This window comes from Durio zibethinus, chromosome 10 (assembly GCF_047325235.1).
Source record: "Durio zibethinus cultivar Kanyao isolate XHJ-2024 chromosome 10, ASM4732523v1, whole genome shotgun sequence".
NCBI classification, from domain to species: Eukaryota; Viridiplantae; Streptophyta; class Magnoliopsida; order Malvales; family Malvaceae; genus Durio; species Durio zibethinus.
The window spans coordinates 1,641,889-1,657,097 of NC_143171.1; the positions used below are offsets into that span (position 1 = coordinate 1,641,889).

The 15,209-nt window shown below is 35.6% G+C and overlaps 4 protein-coding genes and 1 pseudogene across 15 annotated transcripts; 2 read left to right on the forward strand and 3 right to left on the reverse strand.

Moving 5' to 3' along the window:
- The first annotated feature begins 425 nt into the window (after positions 1-425).
- On the forward strand, positions 426-5,375 carry LOC111291762 (Pentatricopeptide repeat (PPR) superfamily protein). 11 transcript variants are annotated; one of them, XM_089766342.1, is made up of 7 exons: positions 426-719; positions 797-874; positions 1,325-3,748; positions 3,870-3,961; positions 4,242-4,344; positions 4,460-4,516; positions 4,788-5,375. In XM_089766342.1, exons 2-3 carry the CDS (start codon positions 797-799, stop codon positions 3,710-3,712), a joined length of 2,466 nt encoding a protein of 821 aa, XP_089622468.1. In that variant the 5' UTR covers positions 426-719; the 3' UTR covers positions 3,713-3,748; positions 3,870-3,961; positions 4,242-4,344; positions 4,460-4,516; positions 4,788-5,375. The 11 variants fall into 11 exon arrangements, with proteins under 11 accessions (XP_089622468.1, XP_022739472.2, XP_089622467.1 ...); XM_022883737.2 differs by having other exon boundaries at positions 3,870-3,947; XM_089766341.1 differs by having other exon boundaries at positions 3,873-3,961.
- A 392-nt stretch (positions 5,376-5,767) lies between these two features.
- On the reverse strand, positions 5,768-8,583 carry LOC111291764 (carbamoyl phosphate synthase small chain, chloroplastic-like; annotated as a pseudogene). Its single transcript, XR_016345504.1, has 10 exons — positions 8,447-8,583; positions 8,218-8,350; positions 7,854-7,942; positions 7,711-7,771; positions 7,543-7,610; positions 7,301-7,429; positions 7,102-7,211; positions 6,661-7,008; positions 6,165-6,330; positions 5,768-6,052 (listed from the first exon to the last, which is right to left on the reverse strand). The product of XR_016345504.1 is annotated as a carbamoyl phosphate synthase small chain, chloroplastic-like (transcript).
- A 148-nt stretch (positions 8,584-8,731) lies between these two features.
- LOC111291765 (uncharacterized) lies at positions 8,732-10,060 on the forward strand. The gene has a single exon (XM_022883746.2). The coding sequence runs from the start codon at positions 8,830-8,832 to the stop codon at positions 9,829-9,831; it is 1,002 nt and encodes a 333-aa protein (XP_022739481.1). The 5' UTR covers positions 8,732-8,829; the 3' UTR covers positions 9,832-10,060.
- A 1,640-nt stretch (positions 10,061-11,700) lies between these two features.
- On the reverse strand, positions 11,701-13,544 carry LOC111292847 (fibrillin protein 5 homolog; the record flags this gene model as incomplete). The annotated part of the gene is made up of 6 exons (XM_022885446.2): positions 11,701-11,859; positions 11,980-12,053; positions 12,212-12,256; positions 12,365-12,463; positions 12,979-13,101; positions 13,425-13,544. Coding segments are annotated over 6 exons (534 nt in total), but the record flags the coding sequence as incomplete, so codon positions are not given.
- LOC149516322 (uncharacterized) lies at positions 13,479-14,072 on the reverse strand. The gene has a single exon (XM_089766347.1). It carries the CDS (start codon positions 13,947-13,949, stop codon positions 13,581-13,583), a length of 369 nt encoding a protein of 122 aa, XP_089622473.1. The 5' UTR covers positions 13,950-14,072; the 3' UTR covers positions 13,479-13,580.
- Positions 14,073-15,209: the final 1,137 nt, after the last annotated feature.

The window sequence follows — 15,209 nt, forward strand, 5'->3', positions numbered from 1 at the left end:
CATCTGGTGTATCTGTTTTACTAGATCTAGATTGAAGCCTGGAAGGGTGATGATTGCAATTTCAGTTTACAATAAAACCAACAAAATAAAGAATATATATAATATAAAGAAATATACTCGCTGATATTTAGTTCAACAATAGATGTAATCTTTATATCCTCTTTAATTAGCGGTTAATCAGCACCCGCTAATTAAGATTTAGAAGTGTTTATGGATCGACAATTTTTAAAATGAAGCCCAAGCCTACCTCATATCATTCATTTACATAATATTTAAATGTTAATAAAATATAATAAAAATAATTACATTTTAATATTTTAAATGTCTTAAAAAATGAAATAAAAATATTATTATTTATTAATAAAATATATGAATATGATGATAACCAAAAGATTTAAATAGAAATCCAATTTAAAATGAGCCATGTCTACAAAGTTAGGGATAACCCGGTCAGTCCCAAAACCCTGAGTAAACCCTGGGCACGTCATCTTCCTTTCCACAGCAGCTATTTTTTCTTCTCTCGAAGCTACAATCCCGCCTGCCTTATGAGCCAACTCTTAAAATTTCCCCCAACGATTTTCGAACCCAGAGAACTATCAATCTTCTTTATCTCGCAACCCATTCGAATCGAAGTATCCTAATTCTATCTTTTAACTGTTTGCAAATTGAGCTGTTTCCTAACGAAGTTCCATTGCTGCAACCCAGCTCTTCTCCTTCCGGTACTCCTACTTCTCTTTAGTTTTGGGCAATATTTCAACATTTTAATTCATGGGTATTGATGTTTTTGTTTGTTTAGATGTTGGGACAGTCCTTGCGGAAGATACGACCTGCATTTTGGACCTTTTCGAGTTACTCTCCTACTGCTGCAAAAGAGGTATTTTGTTCTTGATTTGTCCCTCCATTTTTCAGTTTTAACGTCATTATTTCATGTACGGAGCTAAGGACCATTTTAAAAAATAGGCTTGGCTTAGTTGTTGCTTTTGTTTGTTGCATTTTTCTTCCTAATATTTCGTTATAAAGTACAAGTAGTGGAAATCAAAATGATAATTGAATAAAAAGGAATAAATAACTAAAATATATGAGCAAATCTAATACGTTGTTCTATTTAAAAGTAAAATCATGCAATTTGTTCTCTAAAAGTTGCATTTTTTGATAAAAAATAATTACATTTTTAATGTTTAGTTATTCAAATATATATTGCATGTAAATGTACTTTTTGATTTTTTTTTTTGTGGGAAGCAAAAAGTAAGAAATAAGAGTAACAAACAAATGTTTACTTAAAAAAGGGGAACTGAAGAATGTTGTAATAATTTTTGTTTCCCAGCAGATGCACTATGCTCTTGCCCAATTAACATCCAGTTCATCTGATGAGCAAGAAATCGTCAGTGCCCCAAATATGAATCATTACAGAGACCAATTCGTGGAATTACATAGAGTTGAGGTTGTTCAAACTTTAAATAGTTTAAGAAAACAACCTGATAGGGCTCTGTCATTTTTTAACCAATTGAAAGAAGATGGGGTTTCTCATGATATATGTACGTACGCTGCTATAGTAAAAACATTGTGTTATTGGGGTTGGGATAGGAAATTGGATTTGATGTTGTTGGAAATCATTAGAAAAGAGAAGCGTTTAGGTTTCGAAATTATGGATTTGTTTGAAGCTCTTGAAGAGGGCCTTGAGGGAGAAGACTCAAACCTTTTGGTTCGATTGTCCAATGCAGTGGTGAAGGCATATGTTAGTGTTGAAATGTTTGATGAAGTTATTGATATCTTGTTTCAAACTAGAAGGCGTGGATTTGTTCCACATATATTTTCATTTAATTTTCTTATGAATCGTTTGATTCACTGTGGGAAAGTTGATATGGCTGTAGCTATTTATCAACAGTTGAAGAGACTTGGATTGAAGCCAAACGATTATACTTATGGCATTCTAATTAAGGCACTTTGCAAAAAGGGTAGTTTGGAGGAAGCTGTTGACGTTTTCCGAGAGATGGATGAAGCAAAAGTTATACCAAATGCCTTTGCATACACAACTTATATTGAAGGGCTTTGTATGCATGGTAGGACAGATTTGGGTCATGAAGTGCTTAAAGCATGGAGGGATGCAAACATTCCTTTAGATGCCTTCGCTTATTGTGTTGTGATTAAGGGCTTCTGTAATGAGATGAAATTGAAAGAAGCGGAAGATGTTTTATTTGAGGCAGAAAAGCATGGGGTTGTTCATGATGTGTTTCTTTATGATGCCTTAATAAGAGGATACTGCAAATGTGGGAATATAATAAAAGCTTTGGCTGTTCACGATGAAATGGTGTCAAAGGGTATCAAAACAAACTGTGTGATTGTGACCTCAATTCTTGAAAGCCTGTGTCAGATGGGCCTGAATTTTGAAGCTGTAAATCAATTTAAGGAGTTTAAGGATATTGGGATATTTCTTGATGAGGCTTGTCATAATGTAGTGGCTGATGCTCTCTGCAAGGTAGGTAAAGTGGATGAAGCTGTAGAATTGCTTGATGAGATGAAGGATAAAAAGATTTCCCCTGATGTTATTAACTATACCACTTTGATCAATGGATATTGTCTTCAAGGTAAACTTGAAGATGCATTGAACTTGTTTGAGGAGATGAAGGAGAATGGTCTCAAGCCTGATATTGTTTCTTACAGTGTCCTTGCTGGGGGTTTAGCTAGAAATGGCCTTGCACAAGAGGCTGTCAATCTTTTGAATTATATAGAGGCACAAGGTTTGAAACGTAACACTATCATACACAACATGATCATTAAAGGCTTATGTATAGGTGGTAAGGTGAAGGAAGCTGAAGCTTTCTTAGCTAGCTTGCCGGAAAAGTGTTTCGAAAATTATGCTGCCTTACTTGATGGTTATTGTGAAGCAAGCCTCACAAAAGAAGCCTTTGAATTATTTGTCAAGCTGTCTAAGCAGGGATTTCTAGTGAGGAAGGCTTCTTGCTCAAAACTCCTTAGTTGTCTTTGCATGGATGGTGATAATGATAAAGCTCTTATGCTACTTAAGATAATGTTCTCTTTGAATGCTGAACCTACCAAATTAATGTACAGGAAACTCATTGGTGCATTTTGTCAGGCAGGAAATTTGAGAAAGGCCCAGCTGTTGTTTGATATTATGATTGAGAAAGGGCTAACACCTGATCTAGTTATCTACACAATAATGATAAGTGGCTACTGTAAGGTGAATTTTTTGGAGGAAGCCTTGGATCTTTTCAATAATATGAAGGAGAGAGGGATTAAACCTGATGTTATCACTTATACGGTCTTGCTTAACGGCCATACAAAAATAAATTTGAGGTCTCTTTCTAGTCCTGATGCAACACACAACAAAAACAAGACAACAATGGATGCTTCAACTTTTTGGAGTGAAATGAAGCGCATGGGGGTGAAACCTGATGTTGTTTGTTATACTGTTTTGATTGATCAGTACTGTAGGACAAACAATCTTCAGGATGCAATTAGGATCTTTGATGAAATGATTGATACAGGATTGGAACCTGATAACGTGACATATACGGCTCTTATATCTGGTTATTGTAAAAGAGGACATGTAGAGAAGGCTGTAACCCTTGTTAACGAAATGTCAAGTAGGGGCATACAGCCAGATACCTGTACCATGTCAACTTTGCACCGTGGTATCTTGAAAGCCAAGATAGTTTTGAGAAGTAAGGACCTCTGTGACTCAAGTGGTTGATATATCTAAAGCATTTGTCCGCTCAAATGTTTCAAGGTACATTGAATGGTAGAATATCACTGAGCCTTCTTCATTGTATTCTGTCTTGCAGAGTGGAAATACTCATACAAGACTTTTTATCTTATCTGTACATTGAAAGTGTCTTACTAATATGTAGCAGGCCAAGGAAAGCTTTCTCAGTACACAAGTAGAACTCTTTTGCTTTGTCAGGACTCGGGCATTTAAAATGATACAGGTGATTAGCACTTGGTATGAACTTGTCATATTCTTCTTTACATGATTTTTGTATAGGTGATCTTCACTTAGGTTTCTCTGTTTATCTGTTGGGAATTATATGATGATGTAATAAGTAATGTTTGAGGTTGTTGCGATGTTTAACTGGCTAATGGAAAGGATACGTCATTCTTTCTTTTTATCTTTTAAATTTGTGTAAACATTTGATCGTTCAAAGCACTTATAATGGCTTATTAATCCTCTTGCCTCATTGAATGATTCAATATGCTGAAATTGTCTTGTAATTACTATGTAGCTGGGGGATTTGAAACTGCCGAAGGCTTTACTTTATCCTGAGCTTTCGTATTCAGGAGCACACTGATAATGGAGGAAGAGAGATGAACTCCTTAAAACTTAAGGTTACATTTTATTTTGTATTCTGTTTTTGCAATTGGCTCTAAAGACACTGGATTCCTTTATGCTTTTAATCTTTTTATGGTGTTTTTTCACCTTAATATTCACATGGTTTTTCAGGTTGAAGAAATTAATTTGCTCCATGGAACAGCATGCCGCTTCTGAGAAGATTACAGGGTATGCAAAGTATTCTAGGAGGAAACTCAGCAAGTTAAAATCATTTTCTAATTATGATTTTTATTGCTTTCTGAATAATATTAATCCGAATTAACAAGATTATCCTATTTTGTTCACAAAATTTGCAGCAGTTAGATCTCCTCAGCATTTTGAAGTATTAAATGCATTTCTGAATTGCTTTTTTACTCTATTGTTCAACATACTTATCAAAATTTCTTTTCCTAACCATGCCCTTGTATTTCGGACTTCTCACCAGGATTATTTTTCTCAGGATTGCTCGATGCTTCAGCTTCTTTCAGGAACTTCTTAGATGATAAAGCTGCTCCACCTTGATGCTCACAAGTTTTTGAGAAGAGTAGCACGTTCAATATGGAGTGATCTTGGTACTGGTCCAATCCACAGAGACGTTCTTCAGTTTTGACACAACTGCAGCATCCTTTAGTGGTTATTTTTTCTGCTTTGCTGAGCTTATTACACCATTCTTTTCTCAACTCTGGGTGAAACAAGTCAAGTGCTAATCCTTTTTCATCAGATGTAGCAGTTCGTTTCCAGATCAGAGATCCTCATTCTGGTATGTTAGTTGCACTTTGTATCAAGTCATCAACCAGCCGATGCAAGAGCAGATAAGAGGTCTGTTTCTCCCATAACCATTTTGAAACTCAGAGCAGGAAGGAAGCCAGTCACCTGCATCTTGTAGGAAGGACATATCCAAAAGGTTTTTTTTTTCCTAAATGATGTCATAAATAAATTATATTGTTCATGTCATAAATTATTAACCAAATGTTTTTGATTGTTACGATGAATTGATGACTTCAATTTTATTTATGCTCATAAGTATCAGCATTTTATTGCTTTTAAATTTTGTTATCCGGTATGTTATTTCATTAGCATTTTCTGTTTTTACCATGTCTTTATCATATCATGGATTATAACCAGGGATTAGTATAATCGTGAATTATTTATCTCCTTATCACATGAGTAAAACCCAGGACAGAAACAAAGTTACAATTTCCCAAAATTGGCATATATAGTTACAAGTGCTAGTAACTGTCTCTTCTTTCTTCACCCAGGGGTGACAATTACAATCCTGCTGTTAAAACTATACCCAAAAAGTTGAACCATGGTAAAACCAGGATCTCTACTCTCCTTACTGAAAAGGAAAAGGGATAAATGGAAATGAACATGTTGCCTCACTTATAGGACAAAATAATATTATTCTAAAACTGCAAAGAAAGTTGTGATTCAAGTATTAAATGCCAATAATCAGTGTTCATCTTTCCATAACTCATGAAGTACCGTTCAAACATAGAAAACATTCAAATTATCTAAAACTCTTTCATACAAAATTGTGACATAGATCACTTCCTGCTTGGTTCTATCCATATAAAGCAAATATCGGCCAAACCATAGTCGAGAAGACATCCATTTAAAACGTTACCATTTAACTATACCAAAAAGGTTGAACCATCAGATACTACAGACTCCTTTAAGCAGCTTGTTTTGATGACTTCATAAGCTCTATAAATTCTCTAAAAGCTGTAGCAAGAAATAATAGATTTAAGCAAAAGAAATCCTTTTAACAAACATAGAAATTCACAATCTTTGTTAAAATGTGAAAGACTAAAATCAATTTGTCAAAATTTCTTACCACAATCTGAATCATGAGGTCCAGGGGATGCTTCAGGATGGCATTGAAGAGACATAATATTTAAAGCAGAATACGCTAGACCAGCACAGCTTCCATCATTAAGATTAATATGAGTCACTTCTACACCCTCAGGGAGTGATGCAGGATCAACTGCATAATTGTGATTCTGCCAGATCATAAATTCAAATGTGAAAACACAACCCAAAAGATAGAGTGCAACTTTAAACTTGTTAGAGCTGAATAACCTCACAGAAGTTCATCCAAACTTATAAATACTACAATCCAAAACATTGTCAATAAATATATGAATAAGAATGGAAACATTCACCGAGTATATAAGAACTTATTTTCTTTTTCATTTCTTTAATGTGTGTGTGTTTTCCCCTTTTGTGGGGGTGGGGGTTTGAGTGGTGTGGGGTTGGTTCATCCCATAGAAAAATTTAAGCCCATGCTGACAACGCTATACATGCATAAAGGGATGTATATACAAACACACCTGAGCACTAATCTAAACACGACCATTGCGAATGTTGCGAACAGGATGATTTCCTCCATGGTGACCAAACTTCATCTTAAAGGTTTTACCACCCAAGGCCTGCCCAAGTAACTGATGGCCCATGCAAATTCCAAACACAGGAACTTTTCCCAGAATTTCCTTGACTGTTTCAACAGCGTAAGGAACTGCAGATGGATCCCCTGGACCATTACTGAACAGAACTCCATCTGGCTTCAGTTTAAGGGTTTCGGCTGCTGGCCACGTGGATGGGACAACAGTGATTTCACATCCATAAGATGCTAAGCGTCGAAGTATATTATGCTTGATCCCAAAATCATAGGCAATAACCTTCAATTTAAAAAAAAAATGGAGAAGTTTAAGGGCAGACACAAAGCGAGAATCTAAAAGCTCTCACCTAAGCTTTCAAAAAGTATTACTAACTCTGTAAGTCTCTTGATCTCTTCCATCGGTGTTGAAGACCCATCCTGGTTTTGTTTTATCAACCCAGTCATAAGGGGCATTGCAGGTAACACCACTTATTAAATCAATACCTGAAAAATAAAGACAAGAATAATAGGGATACAGCTAATCCTATCCTTTTAAAGTGCTCATAACTTTCAAATAAGACAGCTATTCTTACCTACAATGTCCCCCGAACGTGACATTTCCAAAAGTTCTTTGTCTCTTCTAGATTGTTCTGTGCTCAAAACCCCAATAAGACTTCCATCTTGCCTCAATCTCCAGGTGATTGCACGTGTGTCAACATCATCTGCCATTATAAGAAAGCATCAAGTGAAAGGAGGTCACAAGTGATACCCAAAGAACAAATAAATTTGTTATCAGTCTACAAACTACATATCCAGTGCCATATATAAAACTTACAAATTTCCATAATATTTCTTTCTGCTAAATAATCAACAAGGGTTTCTACACATCTCCAATTTGATGTACTGCAAAACATTTAATTACAATTTGATAAACAAATGAGCAAACCTTTTGTGCCAAAGCTACTGAATCGCATATCTAAGAAATTAAAAGGAGGAATTTTACGTAATACTTAGACTTCTGATCACCAGACCGGCAAGAAAGCACTGCCTTGATTCTTCATCATCTGATGGGGTAGGCATCAACATAGGATCATTTATAGTTTACAATTCAGAACAGTGATGATTCGAAAGGTAAAAGTCACTCACCAAAATTCACTCCAGTATTGCCAATATGTGGATTGGTCATCAGGACAAACTGACCAGCATAACTAGGGTCTGTTAGAATTTCCTGATAGCTGCACAACAATTATATTTTAACATTGAAACAATCTTTCGAGAGCCGGACCAAATTAAAAACAACAGACTCTATTATTATGCAAACACATCATAATCTTATTGAACACAATTTAAAATTCAAAATTTTACAGAAACTTTAGATTTATCCAATGACCTTAAGAATTCCATTGTTCAATACCCAAAATTACGCATCAACAAGAAGTAATTTTTTTTTTCTTAATTTTAGTTTAAATTCTAAACACAAACTAAAATTCAAAATACTATATCATCTTACCCTGTTAAAGAAGTGTTGAAAACCACTTCACCGACTTGTGTTCCAGAGGCACCAAAAGATTTAGCCTTCCAAATAGAACCATCTTGAAGAACCAGCCTAGCATCCGCAACCTTCCATGGTCTCTCCGCCAGCCCTAAATCCACCCATCACCAAAGATTTTTTCCCATTAATTTAAAACTACAAAGGAAAAAAAGAGACAAAATATAGAAGGAAAATGTGAAAAAAAAACCAGTGGCAGCAGCGTCAGAGGAGAGAGGGAAAGAGCATCTAACAGTGAAAACTCTTAAGTTTGGAGAATGGTTTTGGTGGGTTCAGAGTAAAACAAATGGATGGGTTGTTTCTGAGTGGAAAATCCATTGCTTTCATGCCTTTATTTTTTTCCCTGCAAATGGTTTTTTGTAAGTGTTTTATTCTGTATCTGAGTTACAAAGCTACTAGTAATAAACCTCTGTGTTTGGGTTTTGGGCTAAAAGATAGATGAAGTGCAATGGCTGCTCTGAAGTCTGAAGAGTGAAGGGTGCTTACTGCTTGGTGCTCTCTCATTTACAAAAGATTTTTGTCGGTTTTTCGGAGATAGCCATACAAAGCTAGGTATTTTATTTGGGATATCCAATGGGTTTGGGCTCTCATCAACCTCTCTCCTTTTCAACTAATCGTATTGTGATTTTTTTAATAATCCTATTATGTTGGGCCAAGGGTATCGATCAGTTCCGGTTTGGGACTCCAAACAGGGTTCATCAACTCCCCTGGACGGTGAGACCATTTTCTGATAAACCCAAAACCTCAGTTCTTCCGTTTTCTCAAGACACAAAGATTACAAGTCATTTTTATTCCTTCTACAATTTCTCTGATAAAACCCCAGAAAACACCATGATCCAAATCGCAAAAAACCCAAAAAAGCCTGTAACAACACTTGGTCACCAACTCCTACAACGCTGCACCGTCAGCGGAACCGCCAAAGGCAAATCTAAACTCAAAGCCGGCCAGCCTTTAAAACGCTCCAAAATCTCCACTAAGAAAGGCAAAGGCGGCGCTCCTATCGACGATTCCCTCTCGAAAGGTGGCCGTATCCCCGATGAAAAGCAAAGACTTTACGACCAATGCCTCAATGCACCCACGCCGGTCCGTCACCTCTCACCGAAAGAGCGAGCCCGGGAAGCCGAACGGGAAAAATTGGGATTAATAAGCAAAGAAAGGCAACGGGAAATGGAGATTTTGAAGAAGGGAGGAAGACAAACAATGGGGGTTCCCGATGAGCCTATGATAATGGGAACACCTGGGCTTGATTTGATTACATTGGGCCTTGTTGATGCTGATAAGATACCCAAATACGAGCTGACTGTGGAGGATGGACGGAGATTGGCTAAGGAGTATAGTCGGGTTTTGATGAGAAAGCATAGGGCAAGGCAGGCGGCTGAGACTAATTTGTTGAGAGTGAAAAGGGAGGCGATTGAGGCTCTGCCTGAGAAACTTAAGCAGGCGGCTATGGTACCGGATTTGACCCCATTTCCGGCTAATCGGTTTATGGCGACTTTGACTCCTCCTATTGAAGGGTATATTGAGAAGGTTAGGGACGCGGCTAAGAAAAGTTCTGCGAAACAGAAGCTTAGGTGAAGTTCAGGTGCAAGGTATCTTTTTTTCCTCTTTAAAGTGTTTTAATTTTAAAATTATGAATTGGGTTATTGATGAATCGCGTGGCATCGTGAGAGAAGAATGCTTTTTGTGACTTTTTGAATTAAAGATGTTTATTAGTTACTCTATAGCTTTGTTTGGAACATTGGTTTTGACAATGTTCAAGGACATAAGACAGGAGTTTACTTGAAAAAGTCCATTGTTGGATCACTAGTTCTTCAATTGCCAAATTCAGCAATATCGATGATCAAGTTATGTTATACAAAGAGTACTTCCTGCTATGGCTGATTTCTAATGAGGGCATCCTGTTTTTGGTCCTTACAATCCACCAGGTTGGCATGTTAAAATTTTGTAGTATTGGCATTGATCTGACTTCCAATTTGAGAGATTTTTTAACTTCTTTTTTAATATCCGTCAGACATCTAGTTTATTTGACAGTAAAAATTTGATGAATATAGTTAATAATCCAAATATTACACATACATTTCTTAGTCACAAAGTGTTTATGAGCAATGATATCTTTTGTGTAGAATGAATTGTTCAAGCAAGTATGTCTGTCATGGCAAGATATCTTGAAACTCTATGTACTTGATGCATTAATTGCTAGCTGGCTAGAACTTTCCTTTGTCAGCAGCCTTTGCAATTTCACAATGTCATTAGTCTGAAGGAATAGCATTCCTACAATTAGTGGAAAATGAATTAATCATTTTAATAGATTGAAAATTGGTGTAATTGCAGTTTATGGTAACATTTATTTTTGATTAATGATGCTTGATATCATATAGGAAATTGACATGCCATCTGTGATCTTTATCAACAAAGAGATGCCACCAAACTGTTGCGTTAATGATGTAATATGAAACTATGAATTTTATACCTCAGTAGCTTTTGACTTTGCTGATCTTATGAATAACTTCAGTATATTTGACCATGTACTGGGTTGTTTGCTTGGTTTGCGAAGAGTCAAGACCGTCTGATCTCAAATTGATCAAGGAAACTCCTAGGCCAATATACTGTAATAGTGCAATGTATAGCTTTATTTGGTTCTTCTCTACTTCTCTTTCATTTTTTTAGTATCATTTTTATTCTTCGGGAGAGCAATTTTTTCTTGAAACAAAATATGGAGAGTAGCACACTTTATCTAGCAAGAGAAGCTTTACAAAGATGATTAGAGAAGCGCTTATTGGTAGATGAAGTGATAGATTTTGCCTTAAACACAAGGCAGAAGAATTCATCTAATCATCTTTGTGAAGCTTGACAGATTTGATCAAGAAAAATGGTTTGCCTCGAAATCCATGCCTTACTTTCAATAAACTTTCAATATTGCCCTTTCTTATTATTTTATGTATCAACTAGTTAATAGAAAAATGTGATTAATTTTTTTTTATAGAAAAGACTAGTCAAGTGCTCGAGATCCACAATCATTGATAGGAGGCTGGTTTTCAGTCCTTCAAGCTTCCTTTTGAATGGCATATCTAAATGTAAATAACATTTGTTTATTAAGATTCTGCTTCCCCCCTAAAACTAACCACGCCTCCCAAGTTGTGGTCCTGAATATTTGTCCGAATCTCTTACTCCAATTTTAAGAGCAAGCCAACTATCAGTTCTGTAGTCTTCTTTAATTTGCAAATTTAGAAATCTCAACTTCTCTGAAAAATCAGTGATTCTTATAAATTATGTAACATTCGTGATATATATATACATATATATATATATATGTATGTATGTATATCCCCTTTTATGCCTAGGACTAGTTGTCAGCTTTAAACAATTAGTATCAATGTAATGATCTTATTACTTTGAAATCATTCTACGATCAAGTAACTGTATGCAAAGCATTTAGCTGCCACTATTTCTAGTATTCAAAGAAAAAGAAGAAAACTATTCTCATGCTCTGCTGCGAGGTCTAGGCGAAAACATGATCATTTGATTGTTCTTTACTCCGATCTTTCTAAGACGAAGGTATTACCTTTATCATCTCTTCCAATCATCATGGTATCATCTACATACCTTATGGTCAAATTAAGGAGCAATTCATGTACATTCTCTTTAAACTGGAAACGCCAGTCAAATTGTCAAGTTGAATTTAGAAAACTATAGACGCTTGTTTCAGGAGACTAAAAAGGATACGATACGTCAAGCCAACCTTCGGGATTGAAGATGCTAAGCAGAAGATCATGCTTTCTCCACAGCACATTACTCAACTGTTTTTTCCTCCAAAAGGGAACCAAATTGTTTTCGACAGTGCGACAAATAGAAGGGTAAAAAACCAGATAAATGGTGTCTGCCTTCCTTAAAAGACAGCTGAAATAAAATTTCAGGTCAAATATCTATTAAATACTTATTGGCTTTGCACATTTACCTGGTCTGGAGTGATTGTTGATTTTTCATAACATATGTCAACTCTCTGTAAAAAACAGAAATGATCAAATGAAGATATTTCAAACATACTATCCAACTTTAGAAAGGATTCTGGTAAGTTAAAAAAAAAGGAAATTAAAGTGATTGAATTAACTGATTTAGATGCTATCTTGAAGGTAGCCTCAATTGTAAGCTGTCCATTCAACAAACTTAAACCTCGAACATCGAACTCGACCACATTAATTGCTTTGGCCTCCAATTTTTTCATCACCAAATGCTTTAGGGGTTAGTATTAGGAAACAATGTAATGGAAAACAGTTTTAATTTGAAAGGGTGCAGAAGTAGTATTAATCACCATTTAGACTTGTGTGGTAAATCTAAATAATCATGTGCCAAATAATGGTTATGTTATTGATTGAATTTCAAGTTAGAAGAATCTGGTAGGTATAAAGTAGTAATACATTTTTATTGCTGGATCCATTACCTACAATGATCTTACATTATCTTCTGCGGGAGATGAAGGAAAGTGCAGCGGGAGATGAAGGAAAGTACAGATTCCTACATTTTCTTTCCCTCCAACCAATAATTTATATGGTTCATTAAACAGAAAGAGAAAGTTCTTCAATTTTTTCAGAATTTAATGAGAAAAAATGTTTACCTACAACAGTTTAGGTTGCCTAGAGAAGAGTAATGAACATATAAGAAATGAGTTTTTCACTTTTTACTTTGAAAAATGCAGACATCATTGGGTGAGAATTGACCTTATACCTGGGTAACATCAATGGATTGATAAATATCCCTCAAGGTGAGGAAATGTCTCAATCCTAGTTTTGTCCTCTTGGCTCCCAAAATTGTTATTGTACTGTAAACAAGCTTCCAGCATCCTCCAACCTTCCAATTATGAAACAAAACTGTAATTGAACATTTTGAATTCCTATTGAGAGAGCAGACATCTGATTTAATTCGACATCCAGGAGTAAAATTTGTGAAACCCTTATCATACATGAGGAAACTGAAAATTCTGGTGTAACAAGCTTTGGCATGAGCACTTCTAAGGACACAAAATTCCTATATTTCCATTACCTTGTTTTCAAGTTTCATAGTATATCTATAAAATCGGGAGTAGAAGATATGACACTCATCCATTGTACCTTAATAATATAGTACAGACTTCAGAATTGATGAAAAGGAGAAAGAAATTGCATTGAGTGTACCTTCTCTAGATGCAATGCAGCGTCAGGTGTTGGATTCTGGGACTTAAGCAACTCCACCAGTTCTTCAATCTCAGATTTTCTAGCAGATTGTAATCCAAAAATCCCTCTGTTGATTCCTAGACATATATATAAATGCCACACATGTTAACATTCATTTCAATTTTTCATGTTATCAAGGTAAAGATGGTATGCATATGTGCCTGAAATTTCCAAGATCGTACCTTTGATCGCCTGGTAAAAGTCTGATTTGATCAGGTCAACTGTCCTGTACTCTGATGGTTCGTTCTCTTTTTCTTCTGCATCCATGTCATGATTAAGTAAGCTACAGCTATCTTTAGCAGCTTTGGTGGCGTATTTGAGAGTGTGTCTGAAACCAGATGGAGGCTCAAACAATCTTATGCTCTTGGTTGTTGACCGCAATGCTGGGGATAATTTCTCAGCAGGAGTTATCATTCTTGTGATTTTAGGTATTGAAGGAATTCCTTTGGAAGTGGGAACTGGTGCCTGGAAAAGCTTGCTGGCCATGATTCTAACTTCCAATCACAAATACAAAAAGTTTTGCTTCTTTTATGTTCTATACAAAAATGGAGTGTGGTTTGTGGGAAGGAAGCGGGGATTTGCTGCATACTGATGGTTCTTTGGCTCCATTGCTTGATTGTTGGTTTAATTTTTTATTCTCCTTTTCGTTGTGTTAGGTGCAATGGCCTTAGTTAATTAATATTTCCATCAGTGTAGAACATAATGCATTAATAAAATGGCAATTTCTGTCATAGAGACAGATAACTTATTTTATTTTGGAATGAATAACTGACATAATTGGTCAAACATCAAGCATTATGAGTTTCCATAATTTGATTTATAACCATTCTTTTGGATGATTTTTTATATGCTTTTGTTTTCCTCTGGTTTCTCTGCAATCAAACAGCTAATAGAGTGCTCAAATTTTCAATTGAAGAAATGGAGTAGCCTCGCCAATGACCTGTTTGAACTCATGTTTACTTTCCCTTTCGATCTAAACAATGAACTGAGATGCAAGGAATGAAATTTTAGCAGAGAGATCTAAAAATGGAGCAAACTCTCCTCCATTTTTGGAGGCTCTACCTTAGGCTTTATCGAATCTAGTAATGTTAATTTACTAGTTTCAGGAAACAGGTCAGCAAAAGAAATGGATTAAGCTTGCCTTATAAAACAAGTCTTGTCGACTTGGGAAACATGGTCTGAATCCCACATTGCTTATGCAGGAAATAGAAACATGGTCAAACATACAATTTTTAGTTTTAAACCCTAAATTCAATCATCAACATGTTATGATTTCGATTTGAAATAACATGAAAAATGTAGAAAATTACTACTATAATACTATGTTCCTCAATCAACAAGATATGATAATTGCATTCAAAATAAATAATGATTGGATATGATTTTAAGTTGAAACAGTCAGTACCCTAACTAACTTTTTAAGCATCTTCAAATTTATTTCCCAAAAATGCATGCTTTTCTTAACCTAGTTATTAACCAAAAGAGTATTTTTGGTCATTTTGTACATAAGCAAAACCAAAAGCTAAAGGGAAATGGAAGACTCAACAGGCCAAAAGGTGGGCTGAAGCCTAAAGAGAACTGCCAAATTGATCAAATTTGGTTGCCTAGACAAAATACCAACTTGTCTCTATCTACACACACTGCTTTCTCAAGGACTGTTCCAGCTCTATCCAAAACCCCCCATAATCAATTCTAAAATATTAAAAAGAAATCCCTTTTAAAAGCTAAAGTTTTGAATTTCACGGC

What these genes read in the sequence shown, in the direction of transcription:
- LOC111291765 (XM_022883746.2), top strand. Translation starts at nt 8,830, where the DNA reads ATGGGTTTGGGCTCTCATCAACCTCTCTCCTTTTCAACTAATCGTATT.
- LOC149516322 (XM_089766347.1), bottom strand. Translation starts at nt 13,949, where the DNA reads ATGGCCAGCAAGCTTTTCCAGGCACCAGTTCCCACTTCCAAAGGAATT.
- LOC111291762 (XM_089766339.1), top strand. Translation starts at nt 797, where the DNA reads ATGTTGGGACAGTCCTTGCGGAAGATACGACCTGCATTTTGGACCTTT. An exon ending in CTCCTACTGCTGCAAAAGAG is followed by an intron (nt 875 to 1,324) that starts GTATTTTGTTCT and finishes TTTGTTTCCCAG; the next exon opens with CAGATGCACTATGCTCTTGC. An exon ending in AGCCAAGATAGTTTTGAGAA is followed by an intron (nt 3,684 to 3,803) that starts GTAAGGACCTCT and finishes TCTGTCTTGCAG; the next exon opens with AGTGGAAATACTCATACAAG.